This window comes from Hypomesus nipponensis, chromosome 3 (assembly GCF_054491055.1).
Source record: "Hypomesus nipponensis isolate SF chromosome 3, ASM5449105v1, whole genome shotgun sequence".
Classification (NCBI taxonomy): domain Eukaryota; kingdom Metazoa; phylum Chordata; class Actinopteri; order Osmeriformes; family Osmeridae; genus Hypomesus; species Hypomesus nipponensis.
This window is the reverse complement of record NC_140363.1, coordinates 5,630,731-5,648,994: the sequence shown is the minus strand read 5'-3', so window position 1 is coordinate 5,648,994 and position 18,264 is coordinate 5,630,731. Positions and strand designations below refer to the sequence as shown.

The window sequence follows — 18,264 nt, the reverse complement described above, 5'->3', positions numbered from 1 at the left end:
ATTTTTCTATTGATAGCATATTATAACCGTTTTTACTCAGACAAAACCTCTGCCTTGCAGAAGCGTCCCCTGCTCTGCTTCCACTTCGAATATTACGTTATGATTTTGGAGTGTTCTTTGCAATACTTATTTAAGTCCATGAGTGGCGCTATTTGTTAGCTACACATTTCCATACATTTTTTCAAAAGTCCCGCGTAAGTGTCCGCGCATGCTGAAGACCCTAGCAACGCTTCTAGGATACGAACTGTGAAGAGGAAGCGCGCCTGCCTGCCTCTCCGGGCTGCAAACGACAACAATATGGAAACCCAAGACCTAACGTCTGCTTTTGTTTCACAGACAGACGTTGACAGGGTAAGAAATTGTTAGCAGAGTAGCTACATTTGTATTGTAATCGTAAAAATGAAGTTTGTGCATGCTTTTTGGCAATATTTATGCGAGAAAAAAAAACACCCGCTTGCTACCGAACGTCTCGGCTTGATTAGGCTAAATTAGCGAGGCTAACTACAGTAGCTAGCTTGCCTGCTAAGTTGCTCTACTTTAGCACACACCGGCTCTAACTTCGGTTAACGTTAACCAGCGACCAACAGACGTTTACCAAAATTCGTTTAGCTAGCAGCTACAGTATTTTGTTTATGTTATGTTACAGGGGACCGAGTCATGGCACCAGTTGCCAGCAGAGGTAGATACGAGTCAGGTTATCGGACAGACATCAATAAACCCACCAGCTGATCAAACTCAACACGGCGTCAGTCTCAATCAAACCCATTCAAGAACAACCGTGACAACGGACCTGCAACGTCACCATTTGGGAGACAGAACCTCATCCTTGCAGCTAGGTAGCAATTGGTGATAAACGTCCTTTTATATACCTTTTTTCGTTTGCACTGTGTGGTGCGCGTGTCTACCCTACCTGTTGCGTTGTTCATTTCGTCAGCCATGCAATTATGTTTCAGTTTGTATTCAGATTTATGTCGTAATCATTTGAATCCTTACCCTGTTGATCATGATTTCAGATTTCCAGGATAGTCAGCTCTCACCAGCCCTTCCTCTCCTGCCATCCAACTCTGAAAAAAAACACAACTTCACAGACTACTCTCTGTTCCAACAAACAGACTTAGAGTTTGCTCCATTGCGGTATGTTAACAGATAGATAAGAATACATAAAGCCATTACATTTTATTTTATTTTTTCATGTTAAATCTTTATTTTTTCAGGGGGTCTCCTGACATGTCGATTGCATCAGATAGGTTTCTGGTCCCTCCCCTGGACAGTGGTGGTGTCCAGCCCGTGGACCACGCCTCTCTTTCCCAGCATCCCCTGGCCCACATAACGTCCCTGTCTGAGGAAGGAGCAAGCAGCTGCTGCTCTCTCTCCCAGCATAGCTTGTCACCAGCGGACGACACCCGGAAACCGGAGGATGACTCCTACCGAGCAATCATCCGAGTGGATGAGGGCCGAGAGACGAGTCTCTCCGGGGTGAGGGCGGAGGGCAGGGACGATCGGCCGCCGACGCGTCCGTACGACCCTCTGGGAGGGTCGCCTGACGACGACGCGTCCTTCCTGAGTGGAGGCGTTCCGGCGCGGACGCTGCTGGGGCTGCTCCAGAAGGAGGTGGGCATGCCCAGCGGCAGCAGCAGCAGCAGCGCCGTGTCCTCCGCCTCCGAGACCTCGCTCAACAGAACCTCGTCCTGCGGGGAGGGGAGGAGCAGCGGCGTTGCCAAGCCCGAGGCTGGGCAGGGCGCGGGGAGCAGACAGCCCTCCCCAGGAGGACCCCAGACCGAGACGGGACAACACTCCTCACGGATGTCTCAGCTTTCGAACATCACCGTCCGATCGCCAAACGCTCGACCAGATGACGGCGCCGACGCACTCCACAGAGAGCTCCGCTCTGAGGCGGAGAGAATCCGCAGCTTCGAGCCCGAGAGCCTCACCCCAGACCTGGAGAAGGCAACAGCCGACACCCCCCTCACAGGGAGGGTGGGTGACGCCAGAGGGCTCCTGGTCGGGGGCAGTGGGACAGGGCTCCTGTCGGCTGGCTACAGCGTGGAGCGAGGACACAGGGAGAGGGACCTGTGGTCCTCAGGGAACCAGACGGGGACAGACGGATCCCTCCTGGGCTTCCTCCCTCAGCCTGTGTCCCAGTCTACTCCCGGTGTTTTCCACGCGCCCGTCAGAACCGGTTCTAAGCCCAAACTGGGACTGCTGTCCGCCATCGGGTCTAACCCGGACGTCTCACATCTCTCAGGTTCCAGGAGGCCCTCACAGCCAGCGGCAGTTTCTATGCCGGATATTGACGCCATCGACCTGGTTGGCCCACAGCCAGGCTACGAAGCATCCGGAAAGGTCCACTCTCTTCCGAGTCTGAACTACCTGCAGAAGGTAGACGCCTGGAGGACCAATCAGAGCTCGATGAAGACCTCTCTGTTTGATAGCCTGGCTCTGCAGGGGTTCTCTGGTGTGTCTCCCAAACAGAGGGCCTACGACGCCGTCTCAGGCTCTCTGAACCGCATGCTGACTCAGCAGGGGGCCGGCCAGCACCAGGCCCCTCCTGGCCCCAGCTCAGACCAGAACCCCACCACACCCCTCTCCGGGCCCTTCTCCCCGACCAGGGGAGAGGCAGTGGGCTGCGCCCCCCTGAGGGAGGACAGGGGGGTGGCTGGGGGCCCTCCGGGGTCCTCCCTTGGCAGGTCTCAGTCCCACTCTTCCCTCAGCACGGTAGTCACAACCATCCAGCATGCTGAACAGCCACGGAGGGAAGAGGGGAGCAGCCAGGCGCTGGGCCAGGCTGGGACGGCAACCCCCAGGGAGCCGGAGGGAGGTGAGAGGAGTGCAGGCCCAGGTCAGGCCGCAGGGGTCGGGCGTGGTGCGGAGCTGCAGCAGGCCAGCACAGCTCAGCCCTCTGGTGTCGCAGCCCTGGGCTGGTTCAGTGATGTGTCGTCTCCCCGCGACGGGAGTGCCGTGTTCTCCAGCTCCCAGGACAGCGGCCACAGCGGCCGGAACGTGAGCGCCTCCGTGGGGGCGTCGTCCGCGGTGAGCCTGGAGGTGGACAACTACGCCCCCTACTGGAACTCCAAACCCTCCACTCCTGCCAGGGAGAGAGAGCTCAATATTGAAGACAGAATTCCGGTAATTCCAGTCATCATTTTGTTGGTGTCGATAAAATAAGTTTGTAATAGTATTTAGTATCTAGTAATACTATAATAGTATATTCTTTATATATTTGTATTGATTAAAACAAATATTTGAATATGCACCATTTGTACGTCACTTAGTATAAAAGCGCCTCTTGAATTAATTACATGTAAAAAATATTTTACCAATTCATAAATACAATCCACTCATCCTTTTTTGGCAGCTGTACCTCCGTAACCTCGGTATTGACCAATCCCCTTCAACGATCCTCACTCCGTTTGGACCCAGAGGACCTATCAGAGAGCCCGAGTTTTCTCCCACCGATCTGTGCACGGTGAAGGGGTCCATGGGGACCCCCACCAAGAGCAGCCAGCCCTCGGAAGGTACGACAGGGACGTCACTGCTGTCACTCCAAAATGTCACTATACTCTTTATTGAGGTTTAGATCTTACAGTTCAGTCATTTGGTAGACACTTTAATCCAATTGATTAGGGATTTGAACCTGCAATAAATGCTCCACCACTGAGCTATACCCACCCTAATTCAGCTAGATGTTGCACTTAGGTAGGTATTGCAGTGGGAGAATGCATGTATAACACAGGCCTTGCTGTCTCCCCTGGTGTGCTCAGGCGACAGCCCCCATAAAGAGGAGTGCTCCAGGGCTAGCCTTCTCTCCATGGACTCCAGCCTCTCCATCCCTCTGAGTGTGGACAGCCTCCATCCCATGGCCCCCTACCCAGATCCAAGTACCTCCTCCCCCCTAGACAGAGCTCCCAGCCAGGGCAGTGTGAGGCTGGCCCTCAGCACCGTCAGCCCCCAGCCCCAGGACACCCACCAGCCTCCCCAGCCCAGCGGGCCGGATGTGCCCAGCCACGCTGCCACAGGGCTCGAGGAGAGGTACGAGGGCCTGACCCCCGGGGGGCCGAGGACCGGAGCCCCAGAGCCTGAAGTGAGCATGGAGCAGAGTCGCGAGGACTCCTTCGTCGGCTCCAAGACCCTGCAGGAGATCAGGAGGCTGCTGGGCCGGGCGGAGAACATCGTCTCAGGGGGCTCCTCCTCTTCCTCCTCCTCCCCAGGAGGGTCCCAGCCGCACTTGGACGAGGACTCCCTCTTCGCCGCGAGGAACAGGAGGGAGAGTTTCCAGAGGTCGTCCCTCACTTGCTCGTCGGCTGGGGACCTGCGGACCTTCTCGACGTCTCTGGTCTGGGGCCGGTCCTCCTCTGACTCCATGCTGCTGGTGGAGAGGCTGAGAGAGAACTCCACGGGCACGGACACCGGGAGGCCCTCCAGGGAGCCAGCCCACCAGCCCGTCCAGACCCTGACCCCCAGGGAGGCCTGCGTGAGAGGAGGGCAGCCCCGGGACGGCTCCGCGGGCGCAGGCTCCGCCCTGCCGCTGCCTAAGGCCGTGAGGAGGGCGGAGCCCGAGGGCTGCAGTGCCGGGCCGTCGGACGCAACGGCGCGTGGCCAGCTCCCCGTCCCACCCGTCAACACGCTGCCTGGTCAGCATGCGGCCACTACTGCAGTTCAGCCTCGCCCCGCCCTCAGAGAGACACCAGGGGGTGGGGAGGAGGAGGGGGACGTAGGGGGCGTGGAGGACGAGATCTCCCCGTTGTCCTCGCCCTCCTCCTCGTCGTCGTCCTCCGCCGTGGGCTCAGGGCAGGGCGCGGGCAGTGAGGGCAGCAGCAGCTGCAGCTCTCTGGCTGCCAGGGTGGCCAGGCTCCTGCAGAGAGAGTCTCCGGCCACGATGGTCTCCAGCAGAGCCAGCTCCAACACTGACCTGGAGGAGAGTCGAGCCAGAGGTACTGCACACACACAAACACACACACATACACACGTCCTCCTGACACACACACACATCCTCCTGAGACACACTACCTCACACCTAGCTTGTTACGCCAGATTATCTTATGTAGTGAGCCAAACCCCCCGGTACACAGGAACTACATTTAAACATCTGTTATGGAATTTTATGGATAAATATGTTTTAATAGTGGTAAAACTTTAAAGCTCCTTTTGTTCCTTGATAAAGGGCAGACAGTGACAGTTTAAGTAAGGTTAAGAGGGGGGTGAATGACTCACAGGAATGTGAGGTGCTGAAGCTCTGTGGCACGGTTTACCCTGGACGATGGGTGAAGCATTTTATATGGCCTTGAGAGTGAATTAAGTCTGGTTGTCTTAAGGTGTTTATGACCTGAGAGGGTAAGGTCTTGAAAGGGTCAATTGAAGACGTGCAGTATAAGGTGCTATTGAAGCAGCTGTTTGACCTTTTGCTCCCAGAAGAGACATGGGACAGTTACATTGATTGACTGTTTTGTGATGACCATATGTTCTTTATAAAGACCCTTGTGTGAACGGTGAACGCCACCACTGTGGCGGATGCCTCTGGTAGGGTCCTCCGGTATTTGACTGGTCACAGAGGACTCTGTTTTCGTGCTGGAATATTCAAACTAATAATTGGTATCAATCCGGCAAATCGTATCAATGTAGAAATGCACTTTCGTCAGAAACCTGCCTTCACACGTCTCAGCAAACACACTGCAGTCATACTTTTCCAATCCACCCAGAAGCCAGGTGTGTTTGCTGTGTACGCGTTTGTATTGGTTCAATCCAAGTAAATTCACTTTACTATTCATTCGGAAGTTCATTCGAGTGGTCAGGTTACGTTTGTATCGTTAATGAATGAGTATAAACGGGTCAAAATAACAATAAAATATACACAATAGAGGCGATGAAACATAGAATAAAAACAGCTGAGTGCTTGGAGCTGTGAGGTAGACTGAACGTGCCTGTGAGAGTGAGTCCTGAGGCCCAGCGTGCTGCTGTTGCAGAGTGGATCAAGCTGAAGCTGTCGGGCCTGCAGTGTGAACCCCTGGAGCTGGACGCACAGGACCGTTTGAGGATCGAGGAGATCAAGAGAGAGCTCCTGCTCAGCGCCACACACACCTTCAAGGTACCCTCCTGTCCTGTCCCCAACACCACACACACCTTCAAGGTACCCTCCTGTCCTGTCCCCAACACCACACACACCTTCAAGGTACCCTCCTGTCCTGTCCCCAACACCACACGCACCTTCAAGGTACCCTCCTGTCCTGTCCCCAACACCACACGCACCTTCAAGGTACCCTCCTGTCCTGTCCCCAACACCACACACGTTAACCCTATCTCTACAAATAGTGCCTCTAGAACGGACAGTGCGGCGAGAACAACGTCACACCTCGAAATATCATCCACCCATGTCCCCAAACACCACACAACACACTGCATTGGAGAGACTCAACAACGAAACCTCCCTGACCCTTCTGGATGATGAGCAGTATTTGTGTTTCATTTTGGTGGCAGCCTCCTGGACTGCTGTAGTCTGATGCTGAAGGAACCAGGTGTGTTGTGGGCATGGTGTGATTTGATTGCGGTGCCAGAAACCCCAGTGCTAGTGATCCCACCTCCGAGTTCTCCTGTGGATGTTGAGAGAGCAGGGTTGCTGTGTTGTGGGAATGTTATCATGTTGCTGTGTTCTGTGGAGGTTGCTGTGTTGTGGGAATGTTATCGTGTTGTGTGGAGGTTGCTGTGTTGTGGGAATGTTATCGTGTTGTGTGGAGGTTGCTGTGTTGTGGGAATGTTATCGTGTTGCTGTGTTCTATGGAGGTTGCTGTGTTGTGGGATTGTTATCGTGTTGTGTGGAGGTTGTGGTGTTTATGAATACATTTTCCTCTACCTACAAAAACACCGTACAGACATCCAATCTGACTATAAAGCACCTTTGTTCCTTAAAGTCCTGAGACTAGCTTAAAAGGTTGAGAGGTTGTAAAGTGTTTGCGGAAGGCTTTAGAGGAATGTATGTTTGACCTGAAGGCTCTGTTTGGAGTTTACCTTCAGGGAAGGGTCAGCGTCTGCATGGACTTCTTTCTGTAACACACAAACCCAGTGTGTTTGTAGTAGATTGGTTTATTTACTTTGGAGCAAGCTGACCCTTCCAATAGGGACAGTAGACCATTTGTCTGGTCAACGTCTGAGTCATCTGATCTCCTGGCCTGGAGAGTCTTATCCCCTGGGTGGGGGGGGGGGGGCACTGGGATCCTCTGTCTCATGCTGGGTGGGTACTCACCACAGGATCACCGGGCCAATTTACCCCCTTCAGACAATCCCAGGTAATGTCCCGATGATCTTGATGGTTCTACAGATTATTTTAGCAGATGTTCCCTTGGTGTGAGGTTTGTTAAGAGTGACCGAACCTGCTCGGAAGGACGTCGGAGCCTCCCTGATTGCGGATCGCAAATATTCAACATATGGGGGGAGCAAAACGGTTAAGTCTAGGATTTGTTTGTCCTCGTGTTTGTGGTCTCTCACATTTTGAAAATCTTAAAAGATTGAAAATAACTTTGTGTGTACCCAGCATTTGGAGAATGTGACTGACGTTTATTGAATGATTGATATGGATAGAAATGACCAGATGTTGGGTACTTGTAATGGCAATTTTTGACATAGTTACAATATCTATGTATCTTTAAGCGGTGAAAAGTAAGTTCCTTTGTTATAGACAGAAACTGAGGTTCTGTGATGTGGTTTACTCCGTAGAAGGGACACTCAGATTGTCTTAAGGTATTTATGGTGTTGTTTAAGATGCCTAACTAAGATCCATAGGGTCTTAGTTGGGTCCGGGGGATGGGTGCTGAACTTTGGTTAGAAGGTCTGTGTCCTGTTTCATTGTTTATGTTAATTAAATTCCATATCCATATCCAAATCATATCCCTTGACTATTCAGATATACACAGTGCCACTCGAATTCTTCCATTACATACTATAGGACTGTATGTATATTGTTCATCACCACTCCATCGAACGACTTGTAGCAATACCTGTCCTCTGGTATGACTGGTCACAGAGCGCTCTGTTTCGTGCTGTTATATTCAAAGAAAGAATTTGGGTCAGTCCGGCAGTCATATCAATCTAGAAATATAATGCCGTTGGGACACCTTTTTATTCAATATATATATTCGGATCATTATTGATCAATATCAAAAAACATCACAAAAAAATTGCTGGCCATATCGCTCAGCTTTGGTAAATGTTGTTGTGTCGTGTGGAAGTTGTGGTGTTGTGTGGAGGTTGCTGTGTGTGTGTGTGTGTGTGTGTGTGTGTGTGTGTCTGAGCTGCCCCAGTGGAGTGAAGCCGTTTCCTTTCCTCCTTGCAGAGCCAGGGAAGCACCGACACGGAGAGCAGCGCTGCCTCAAGCCTGCCTCTCCCCCTGCCTCCCTCCCAGCCAGCAGAGCGCTTCAGTGCCCTCCGAGCTGCAGAGGAACGTCTGTCCCACCAGCTCCAGACCCTCACCACGGCCTCCCTAGACCCCAACCAGCCCCCCGCCCCTCTGCCCCTAAACCCCAGCCTCCACCCCCCTCAGCCGCAGGACCTGGAGGGCCGCGTTCGAGAGATCGCCCACAGGGAGGGTGTGAGCCTCCCCAGGGCGCCCCTTCCGCCGCCCCTCACCTCCATCACCATCACCACCTGCCGCCGCTCTCCCTCCCCCCTGCCTCCCCCCAGTCCGGAGCCCCCGCAGCTCGCCCAGCTCTCCAGGGAGGGGCTCCCGCCGCCCGCCCCCCAGCCGGACCGCCCCCCCACAGCCCACCAACGAGGCACAGCAGCGGGGCCGGCCTCCGCGCCTCAGCCCCACGGCCGCCACGCCAGAACCATGAACCATGTGGAGGTCCAGGCTGGGCCGGAGGAGGTGGGGCTGGGACGGGACACCACAGGACGCAGCCAGGACTCTGCTACCATCAACCCTCCTGGTCAGGCCCCGGGCCACGTGTCCCTGCTCCACCTCACCCTCTCCCCCAAGCCCACGGAGCACACCCAGGCCCCAGCCCCCTCCTCCGGACACTCTTCCGCCCTCACAGGCCCTCTCCATGATGGCCACACCCCACAGTCTACACTGACCAATCAGGATGGGGCGGGGACAACCAGAGAACCAATCAGAAGACGGGATGTGTCGGTACAGTTTGCTACCACAGTGCCTGAGTGGAAGACCTCCTCCAAGTACCCACAATCCTTCACTCCTCCACAGAGACTGGCTCCCCCCTCCAGACCCGTTCGTACTCCAGGTAAGGATTCTGACAGCTCAGCTCGCAGTACTTCCCTATTCCAGGCGTGGTGCTGTAGTTTCAAGTTCATTTATCCCCTATGCAACACGGGCACTCCTCTCAACTGTTTCCTAGTGGTCTAAGATGTCAGGACATCTAAGCAGTCAGGTGGCTAAGCAGTTAGAGAATCGGGCTGGTAATCAGAAGGTCGCTGGTTCAATTCACGGTCGTGTCAAATGACGTTGTGTCCTTATAAGAGCGTCTGCTAAATGTAAATGTCAATCTAAGCTGTTCTTCGGTCCAAGATGTCAGGACACACAGCAGATATGTACTCCAGTTCTAAGAAATGTTCTGTGCCCTGCAGCTGTGCCGGTTCTGCTTCCATACAAACCTCTGGGCAGCGAGAACATGTTCTACGTTCCCCAGACCGAGGCCCAGCTGTCCCCTATCCGCTCCGACACCACCATAGAGAGCTCCCACACGGGTAGGACCACACACACACACACACCCCACTAAGAGGAGGCACGGTGCCATAGTAGTGCATGGTCATCTCTTCACTCTTCATCTGTCATAGCCACTAAAGCCATCTCCAGTTTAGTTTTCAAACTCGGTTTAAAATGATCACTCTATAAGGAAGACAATGTGAAGACAGTGAATTCCAGATAATGATCCCATTAAAACATTGTACTGAGTAGAGTATCTTGAGCTGACTGGCTGATTAATGCAGACACACACACACACACAGGGAAGCAGCTGCTGCTGTGTCATGTGCACCGTGCTCCTCATGAATAACTCATGTCTCTGAAACAAAGACTGGGCCGGCCCGAGCACTCACACACACTCACACACTCACTGGTGCACCTCAGAGAGAAGGGTCCCTCTCAGCCTCACATCTCTCCCTGTGTCTCTCTCTCTGTGTCTCTCTCTGTGTCTCTGTCCCTGGGTCTTTCTGTGTTTGTCTCTCTCTCCCTGGGTCTCTCTCTCTGTCTCTCTCTGTGTCTCTGTCCCTGGGTCTTTCTGTGTTTGTCTCTCTCTCCCTGGGTCTCTCTCTCTGTCTCTCTCTCTGTGTCTCTCTGTCTCTCTCTGTGTTTGTCTCTCCCTGTTTCCCCCCTCCAGGCTCAGACGACGCCGTGCCCCCACAGTTCAGCGCTGACGTCCTGGGCTCCCGTGACCAGGAGGGGGAGAAGCAAGGGGTGGACCGGGGGGTGAGCATCAGACACAGCGAGGGCATCTACAGCAAGAGGCTGAGGGGGGCTGGAGTCAGCCTGCAGGGTGGACACACAGGTGAGCTGGACTGGGCGGGGTGGAGGAGACGTGAGGATGAGGGGACATGTCCATGTTGATTGTCGAGAGTAGCCTGCATGCGCTAGAGAAACTGTTAATAAACACAGCCACTCTAAAGGAACTAGGACACCTTTTGACAGCACTGAAGATGGACGACATCATACGTCACAAAACACCTTGTTTGTGGGAGTCCGTTTTATAGGGACACTACGTTCTAGTGTGTAACAGCATGTGTGTCCTTCCCCTCATAGGTGCCGAGTCGCCCGTGGACAGCAGCTTATATGGCAACGAGAGGCAGGCTCCTCCCTCTTTCCCTCGAGGAGAAGAAGCGCCGAGCTACACCTCGGGCTCTGCTGGCGCTGTGAGAGACCAGCGTACAACCTTTGACCTCCCAGAGGGACGTGGCTGGCGCTCCCCCAGCCTGGGAGAGGAAGGGGAGGAGTTTCAGCCTCTCCCTGGAGAGCTGGACTACAGCATGGACCGCTCCCGCCCTGGCCCCCACACACCCCTCCCACAGGAAGCCTGGGGGCCAGAGAGGCGGGGCCTCCCGAAGCCCGCCCCCCAGCAGACTGGCCGGTCTCTCGACCAACTGTGGCGCAGGTTCAGCCAGAGGTGGAGCCTGGAGGAGTCCCGCCCCACCAGTGAGAGGGAGGCGTCCCTGCTTGAGCGCCTGGAGCGCCTGTCGCGTCTGATCCACAGCGGCACGCCGTCGACCCTCGCCTGCCCAGACCCAGCCGCCCTGGGGGAGGACGCCGCGGGACCAGGAGACGCCGGGAGGAGGGCGGAGGGCAGCGGGAGAGGAGGTGGAGGACTTGGACAGGCGTGGCTGCAGGAGGCCCAGCTGCAGGAGGCCCAGCCCCAGGAGGCGGAGCCACGGCCGGAGAAAGAGGAAGACGAGGAGAGCAGGGCGGGCTGCGGCCCCTCCCCCAGCCGGCACCTGTGGCCTGCGGAGCGAGAGCGCTCCGCCAGCGTCTCGGAGAGCAGCAGCTCCAGGTCCACGGTGGACACGGCCCGCCTGGTGAGGGCCTTTGGGGCCGGGCGAGTCAGAGGACTGAAGAGTGGCACCAAGCTCAGGAAACTGCACAGCACCATCCACCAGCAGAGGCAGGGCCCGGGGCCGAGGCAGGGCAGGACCAGGGACTCGGACACCCCTCCCCTCCTCCTCTCAGAGACCACAGCAACAGATGAGTCCATAGTACGTACTAGTCACACTCATACAGCCGTCAGCTGATGCATTTTTGGCATGCAAATGTACACTTTGGCTGTGATTATCTTCATCGTTCATCTGGTAGTGAGATCCATCATGAAAGGAAATCCTTTTCCTCCTACAGAAATAAGGTTTATTCCAGTTCACAGCTATTATTATATCTGTTTCAATACTGTAGATATGTCCTGTACTTCAAACATAACACAAACATCTCTCACCCAGCACCTGGTTTGTGGAGCAGTTGAGTTTGCGGTGGTCATTTGAAGTCTCTTTATTTTGAGGCTTAGCACGTAACATAACTCACCACATCAGACAGTTTTATTTTGTGAAAGTGATTTAGAGACATAAAAGTCATGACTAACATACACAGCACAGTACCCAGGAGGTAGTGAGGAGCAGGAAAAGCTCAGGAAACCCACATTTGACTTTGTGTGTTTCTTGCTGGTTGTAGTGGAGGGACTCAGTGCTTGTGTCAGTATGTAGCTATTTTCATAAAGCAATAAACCTGAAGAGGGTGTGATATATCGCAAAATAACTCATTTCTCTACTAGCACAACCCACGGGTTATTTGAATACATCACAACCCCCGAGGTCGCTTTATTGCTTTTATGCAGCGGTTACATCAGTGGGATAGTACTTGAAAGTAACAAGTAACTTGGTATCCCATGTGGATGTGCAGGAACATCCCTAATTGAGCTGTGAAAGCTTTGCAGGCTGGACCACGGTTGTCCTCGGGTGTCGGGTTTCGAGGTTGAAACCATAGCTCAGTGGTTGGTGTTGTTAGTAATGGAGGTCGTCATGCAAAGCTCAGCGGTGGACGTTTGCTGTCGTTGCTTCGTAGATGACTGCCGACTCGGCGTCGTCCGCCAGCACCTACACCACCCGCCGCGGGCCCTCCCTCGCCGCTACCAGGGCCGTCAAGCGGGTCAGCAGGGGCGTCCAGGCAGGTCAGAGGTCAACCGCTCACTCCCGTGTATTGTTATAGACCAGCCAGTCAACCTCCAGAGACGAGACACTCCTCTCACGTGGGTTACTGGCCTCCTCTCCTCCCTTCTTCTACTCCTCTCCTGCTGCTCCTCCTCCCCTCTTCCTTCTCCCTCCTCCTCTCCTCTTTCTCTCTCTCCCTTCCTTCTCCCTCCTCCCCTCTCTCTCTCCCTTCCTTCTCCCTCCTCCCCTCTTTCTCTCCCTGTCTTCTCCCTCCTCCTCTCTTTCTCTCCCTGTCTTCTCCCTCCTCCTCTCCTGCTCCTCCTCAGGTGACCTGGAGGTCATCAGTAAGGGGACTAAGAGCCACACCCGGGACGTTGGCACAACCTTCCCCTCCCCTGCCCCGTCCCAGGGGGGGCCGCCCTCCCTGGCTTCCTCCACCTCCAGCGGGGAGAGGGGCAGGGGCCCTCCCAAGACCCAGGCGTTCCTCCGAGACAAGAAGACCAGTACGCTCAGGGGACAACCCAAGCACTACCCACGCGGTGAGTAGCAGAGGATCGCCTACTCAACTGAATTCTAGTTCTTTTTTTAATCCAGATGGGAATCCAACACCCTCAGCAAACACCCAGTGTAGGACCGTATCCTAGCCCCAGTGTAGGACCGTATCCTAGCCCCAGTGTAGGACCGTATCCTAGCCCCAGTGTAGGACCGTATCCTAGCTCCAGTGTAGGACCGTATCCTAGCTCCAGTGTAGGACCGTATCCTAGCTCCAGTGTAGGACCGTATCCTAGCTCCAGTGTAGGACCGTATCCTAGCTCCAGTGTAGGACCGTATCCTAGCCCCAGTGTAGGACCGTATCCTAGCTCCAGTGTAGGACCGTATCCTAGCCCCAGTGTAGGACCGTATCCTAGCCCCAGTGTAGGACCGTATCCTAGCCCCAGTGTAGGACCGTATCCTAGCCCCAGTGTAGGACCGTATCCTAGCCCCAGTGTAGGACCGTATCCTAGCCCCAGTGTAGGACCGTATCCTAGCTCCAGTGTAGGACCGTATCCTAGCTCCAGTGTAGGACCGTATCCTAGCCCCAGTGTAGGACCGTATCCTAGCCCCAGTGTAGGACCGTATCCTAGCCCCAGTGTAGGACCGTATCCTAGCTCCAGTGTAGGACCGTATCCTAGCCCCAGTGTAGGACCGTATCCTAGCCCCAGTGTAGGACCGTATCCTAGCCCCAGTGTAGGACCGTATCCTAGCTCCAGTGTAGGACCGTATCCTAGCTCCAGTGTAGGACCGTATCCTAGCTCCAGTGTAGGACCGTATCCTAGCTCCAGTGTAGGACCGTATCCTAGCCCCAGTGTAGGACCGTATCCTAGCCCCAGTGTAGGACCGTATCCTAGCCCCAGTGTAGGACCGTATCCTAGCTCCAGTGTAGGACCGTATCCTAGCCCCAGTGTAGGACCGTATCCTAGCCCCAGTGTAGGACCGTATCCTAGCTCCAGTGTAGGACCGTATCCTAGCCCCAGTGTAGGACCGTATCCTAGCTCCAGTGTAGGACCGTATCCTAGCCCCAGTGTAGGACCGTATCCTAGCCCCAGTGTAGGACCGTATCCTAGCCCCAGTGTAGGACCGTATCCTAGCTCCAGTGTAGGACCGTATCCTAGCCCCAGTGTAGGACCGTATCCTAGCCCCAGTGTAGGACCGTATCCTAGCCCCAGTGTAGGACCGTATCCTAGCCCCAGTGTAGGACCGTATCCTAGCCCCAGTGTAGGACCGTATCCTAGCTCCAGTGTAGGACCGTATCCTAGCTCCAGTGTAGGACCGTATCCTAGCTCCAGTGTAGGACCGTATCCTAGCCCCAGTGTAGGACCGTATCCTAGCCCCAGTGTAGGACCGTATCCTAGCTCCAGTGTAGGACCGTATCCTAGCTCCAGTGTAGGACCGTATCCTAGCTCCAGTGTAGGACCGTATCCTAGCCCCAGTGTAGGACCGTATCCTAGCCCCAGTGTAGGACCGTATCCTAGCTCCAGTGTAGGACCGTATCAGAGCAGAGGTGCACATGACTGCAGGGTGTTGCCATGGCGCTCGTTCTGACCCAGAGTGCCGCCTGCCAGGTGTGTCCTGGTTCCTTCCTGCGGAGGACCTGAAAGCTGAGGCCCGGAAGGAGAACCAGCCCGAGGGGCACCCGGCCCCCACGGCCGGCCCAGTCTGGGTCGAGGCCTCAAACAGGCCCTGGAGAGAGCCCCTCAGGCCCCGCCAGGCCGAGCAGAGCCGGGCCGTGACCAGGGAGGGGATCCGGGGTTCCAGACCCGGTGGGACCGAACCTCCGCCTCAGCCCAGCAGCAAGCCTCCCTCTGCGCTGGTCCGCATCTCTCTGCAGGTCAGTGTCTGCCGGAGCCAGCTAGCAGACGTCATGTTTGACCGTGGCTCTCACTTTTGCTCCGTGCATTTCCTCCTCTCGCCCACCAGGAGGCCCTGGAGCTGCGCAGGCCAGAGTTCATGTCTCGCTCGCGGGAGAGGACCCGGCGCCTGGCCCTGCAGGTGGAGGAGAGGAGGCTGCAGGCCATCTTCAGCAGGGAGAGAGATGAGCTCTTCAACAGGCCAGGGGCAGCAGGGCGGCTGCACAGACCTCCTGCAGGTACACACACACACACACACACGAATCGAATGCACCTAAACCAGCACATCCACACAGGCGATGGCTACGAGGCTGATGTGTTTGTTTTGTACTCAGGTCCATCACTGCTCAGAAGGGCCGTTCCAAAGAAGGAGATGGTCCAAAGATCCAAACAGTAAGTTCTAGGAGTGTGTGTGTATATACAGATGTGTGTGTGTGTGTGTGTGTTAATATAATCTTATAATATTTAATGTTATAATAATGCACACAACCATGGTGTGTGCTACTGTTCTCCGTTGAGTGTTATCAACATGACCTGTGTTACCGTCAGTGGTACACATACACACAGACTTTCCAACTTCACACAGTGCCCCACACACACACACACACACAGATTCAGGCATTGTAATGAGATGGTGTGTGCGTGCTCCAGGATATACTCCCAGCTGGCGGAGGTGCAGAAGAGGAGGGAGGAGGACAGAAGGAAGGCAGAGTACCGCTCCTACAGGCTCAACGCCCAGCTCTACAACAAGGTACACGCAAGGTTCACATTACCCTCATTCAGCAGGCACTTCCATCCACAACCACCGCACGTAGAAAGAACTGTGGAAAATCCGAAGGAGATCAGAGGTGCACAGTTCTAACAGTATTTTGGTTGTTAACCCTTGTTTTATCTTCGGGTCATTGTGATCCACCGTCGTAGTGCGACAACTTCACCGCATACAAAAACAAAGTGAAGCATTTTCTTTTAACTGCTGGGCTGTCTCAGACCCTCCTCATAGCGAAGGATAAAATAAAATTATTTCTATTGGGTACAATTTGGTAAAGACAACGATGGTTCGTTATGAACCTTTGGGTCATGTGACCCGAAGGCAGCACAAGGGTTAAGTGTCAAGGAACGTCTTCTGACCACTGAAATACTGTCAGACCTGCACGTTTGGTCCTCAATGTCCAGTTGTACCGTTCCCCTGCATCCCTGATTGATCTGCTGGGGAACTGGATGTTTCAGCATTGTTTCCAGTGACTGGATGTTTTTCTCCTGCAGAAAATCACCAACCGTGTGTTGGGTCGGCGAACACCTTGGCAGTGACGCTGACGAGCCTACGCGAGGCGCTGAACCCTTCATTAAATTAGAATGCTGTGACAAGATGGTTTTTACTTTGAAGTATTATTTAGATCCTGATTTATCTTACTAAAACCTATTATTTATTCTGAAAAAAGCTTTGTTTTAAGAAATTATGTTTTCTGCTTGTGGAGAAAAGTTTGAGAGAAATTCTAATCCTTAATCTTGTTAGTCTACATACAAATTTAGGAAATGTTTTATATGGGTTGGATTGTTTTTTAAAATGCAAAAATAAATACATTGGTTTAAGTCAACAATGAAACAGCTTTCCCTGGCAGCATGCTCCAGACACACAGGTGAGTGATGAGTCTCATGATCTCCAGCCACACTGGTCGAGAGATGCTCTCAAGAAAAGTTCATCCACAGTATTTTACTGACTCAGACTCAGAAATGACAGAAGAAGCGGCATCTGATTTGTCATTGTCCATGTCTTTATTGTTGGGTGGTTACAGCGCTGGGAGAGGCTACAGGGGCACAGAGAGGGCACAGAGAGAGCCAGGGATTGGGCTGGGCTGGGCCCTCATGAGAGGGCACACATTTTCTTTCAAGATGCTAATAATGCAATAAATTCTTAACGACAAAACACCAAATCTCCTCAAAACAGAATGCTGTTGGTTTGTACATTTTAGTTTTTTTTTCCTATATATATATATGACAATAAATACATGATATAACAATCTAATGTGGTGTAGCTTGAAGTGTATTAAAATAAAATGTTTTTTTTTAAATCCAAAGATGAAAAATGTGGCAGATTAAAAAACGTAGAATCTTTGGCAGAGATGTTGTTTTTGCAATGAATGAGGTTTGAGCTAGAAAGTAAAAGATAAGGCATATATGACCAGCCTGAACCGCGAGTATCTCTGCAGGGTCAGGCCAGGACACGGTCATTCTACACAATGATATGTTTCTCAAACACCTTACAAATGCGATACAATTCAATACATTAGCTCTGAAGTTTCATATTAGGTTACATTACTCACAAGGTAAATCACAAATACCAAGCATGTAAAAGTATCCTGCAACAATGTACTGGCGTTCGTGTGCAATAAATACTAAAGTTACCCTTCCCAAAAAAATTGGTACTTCTATAATTTAAGACAAACAATGCTCCTTCATAAAAGTAACTTTTAAAGTAATACGAAGTCAAAACTTATGTGCAAGAAAATCAACTAATGCTTCATTAAGTCCCTTATTCCGTTTTGTTTTTCCTTCTCTGAAATCCTTTTGAGGAAGTAGTATTCTGTACAGTAGCCATCATGTAACTTGGACAAAGACCTCAAATCAACCTGACCTCACAGATGATCCTCCCTTTGGTTGTGATGTATAACAAGGGCACAACAGCTGATCACGTCAGACACAGCAACATCAGAGTGGCGTCATCATAGGTGCTGAGTCGTTAACGTAACCTTAAGAGAATAACAAACAGACGCACTGTTGGCCTATACTGCTTCGTCCTACTAACCACACACAGCGAACGGCAGGGGGGGCGGAGGCTAGTCTCAAGCAGGGCTGTGGGGGGCGGGGCTGGGGGCGGGTGCTTAGGTCAGCAGGAGGCGGTGCACTCTCTGGAGCTCAGCCTGTGATAGGACGAGACGGTGAGCCTGCTCCTGACCCCTGGAGCACGGCAGCATGACCCTGCCCACCAACACCGTGTCCCCCCTCCTCTCCTCCTTGGCCTGAAACACACCGGACAGGAAGAAGAAAGTAGTGACAACATGCTCACCTGCTAACTAGCTAGTTACTGAGACGGTTACTAACTTATTACAGTTACTGACCAGAGACAGTTACTAACTTATTACAGTTACTGACCAGAGACAGTTACTAACTTCTTACAGCAACCGACCAGAGACAGTTACTAACTTCTTACACAGTTACTGGGTAGTGTTGGCTCCAACTGAACCAAGCTATTGATTGG

The 18,264-nt window shown here is 53.2% G+C and overlaps 2 protein-coding genes across 2 annotated transcripts in view; one reads left to right on the top strand and one right to left on the bottom strand.

Moving 5' to 3' along the window:
* The first annotated feature begins 192 nt into the window (after window positions 1-192).
* On the top strand, window positions 193-16,767 carry alms1 (ALMS1 centrosome and basal body associated protein). The gene is made up of 18 exons (XM_084673344.1): window positions 193-351; window positions 647-836; window positions 1,014-1,134; window positions 1,215-3,126; window positions 3,356-3,515; window positions 3,762-4,931; window positions 5,961-6,082; window positions 8,321-9,224; window positions 9,568-9,687; window positions 10,320-10,487; window positions 10,739-11,682; window positions 12,536-12,641; window positions 12,948-13,160; window positions 14,724-14,989; window positions 15,079-15,247; window positions 15,344-15,401; window positions 15,660-15,759; window positions 16,272-16,767. The coding sequence occupies exons 1-18, from the start codon at window positions 298-300 to the stop codon at window positions 16,314-16,316; spliced, it is 6,822 nt and encodes a 2,273-aa protein (XP_084529470.1). The 5' UTR covers window positions 193-297; the 3' UTR covers window positions 16,317-16,767.
* The window catches only part of dctn1b (dynactin 1b), a 31,341-nt gene continuing 29,836 nt past the window's right edge, over window positions 16,760-18,264 (bottom strand). The window contains exon 30 of the mRNA XM_084673348.1: window positions 16,760-18,025. Coding sequence (XP_084529474.1) covers window positions 17,888-18,025 — 138 coding nt within the window. The 3' untranslated portion in view covers window positions 16,760-17,887. The remainder of the gene's footprint in view (window positions 18,026-18,264) is intronic.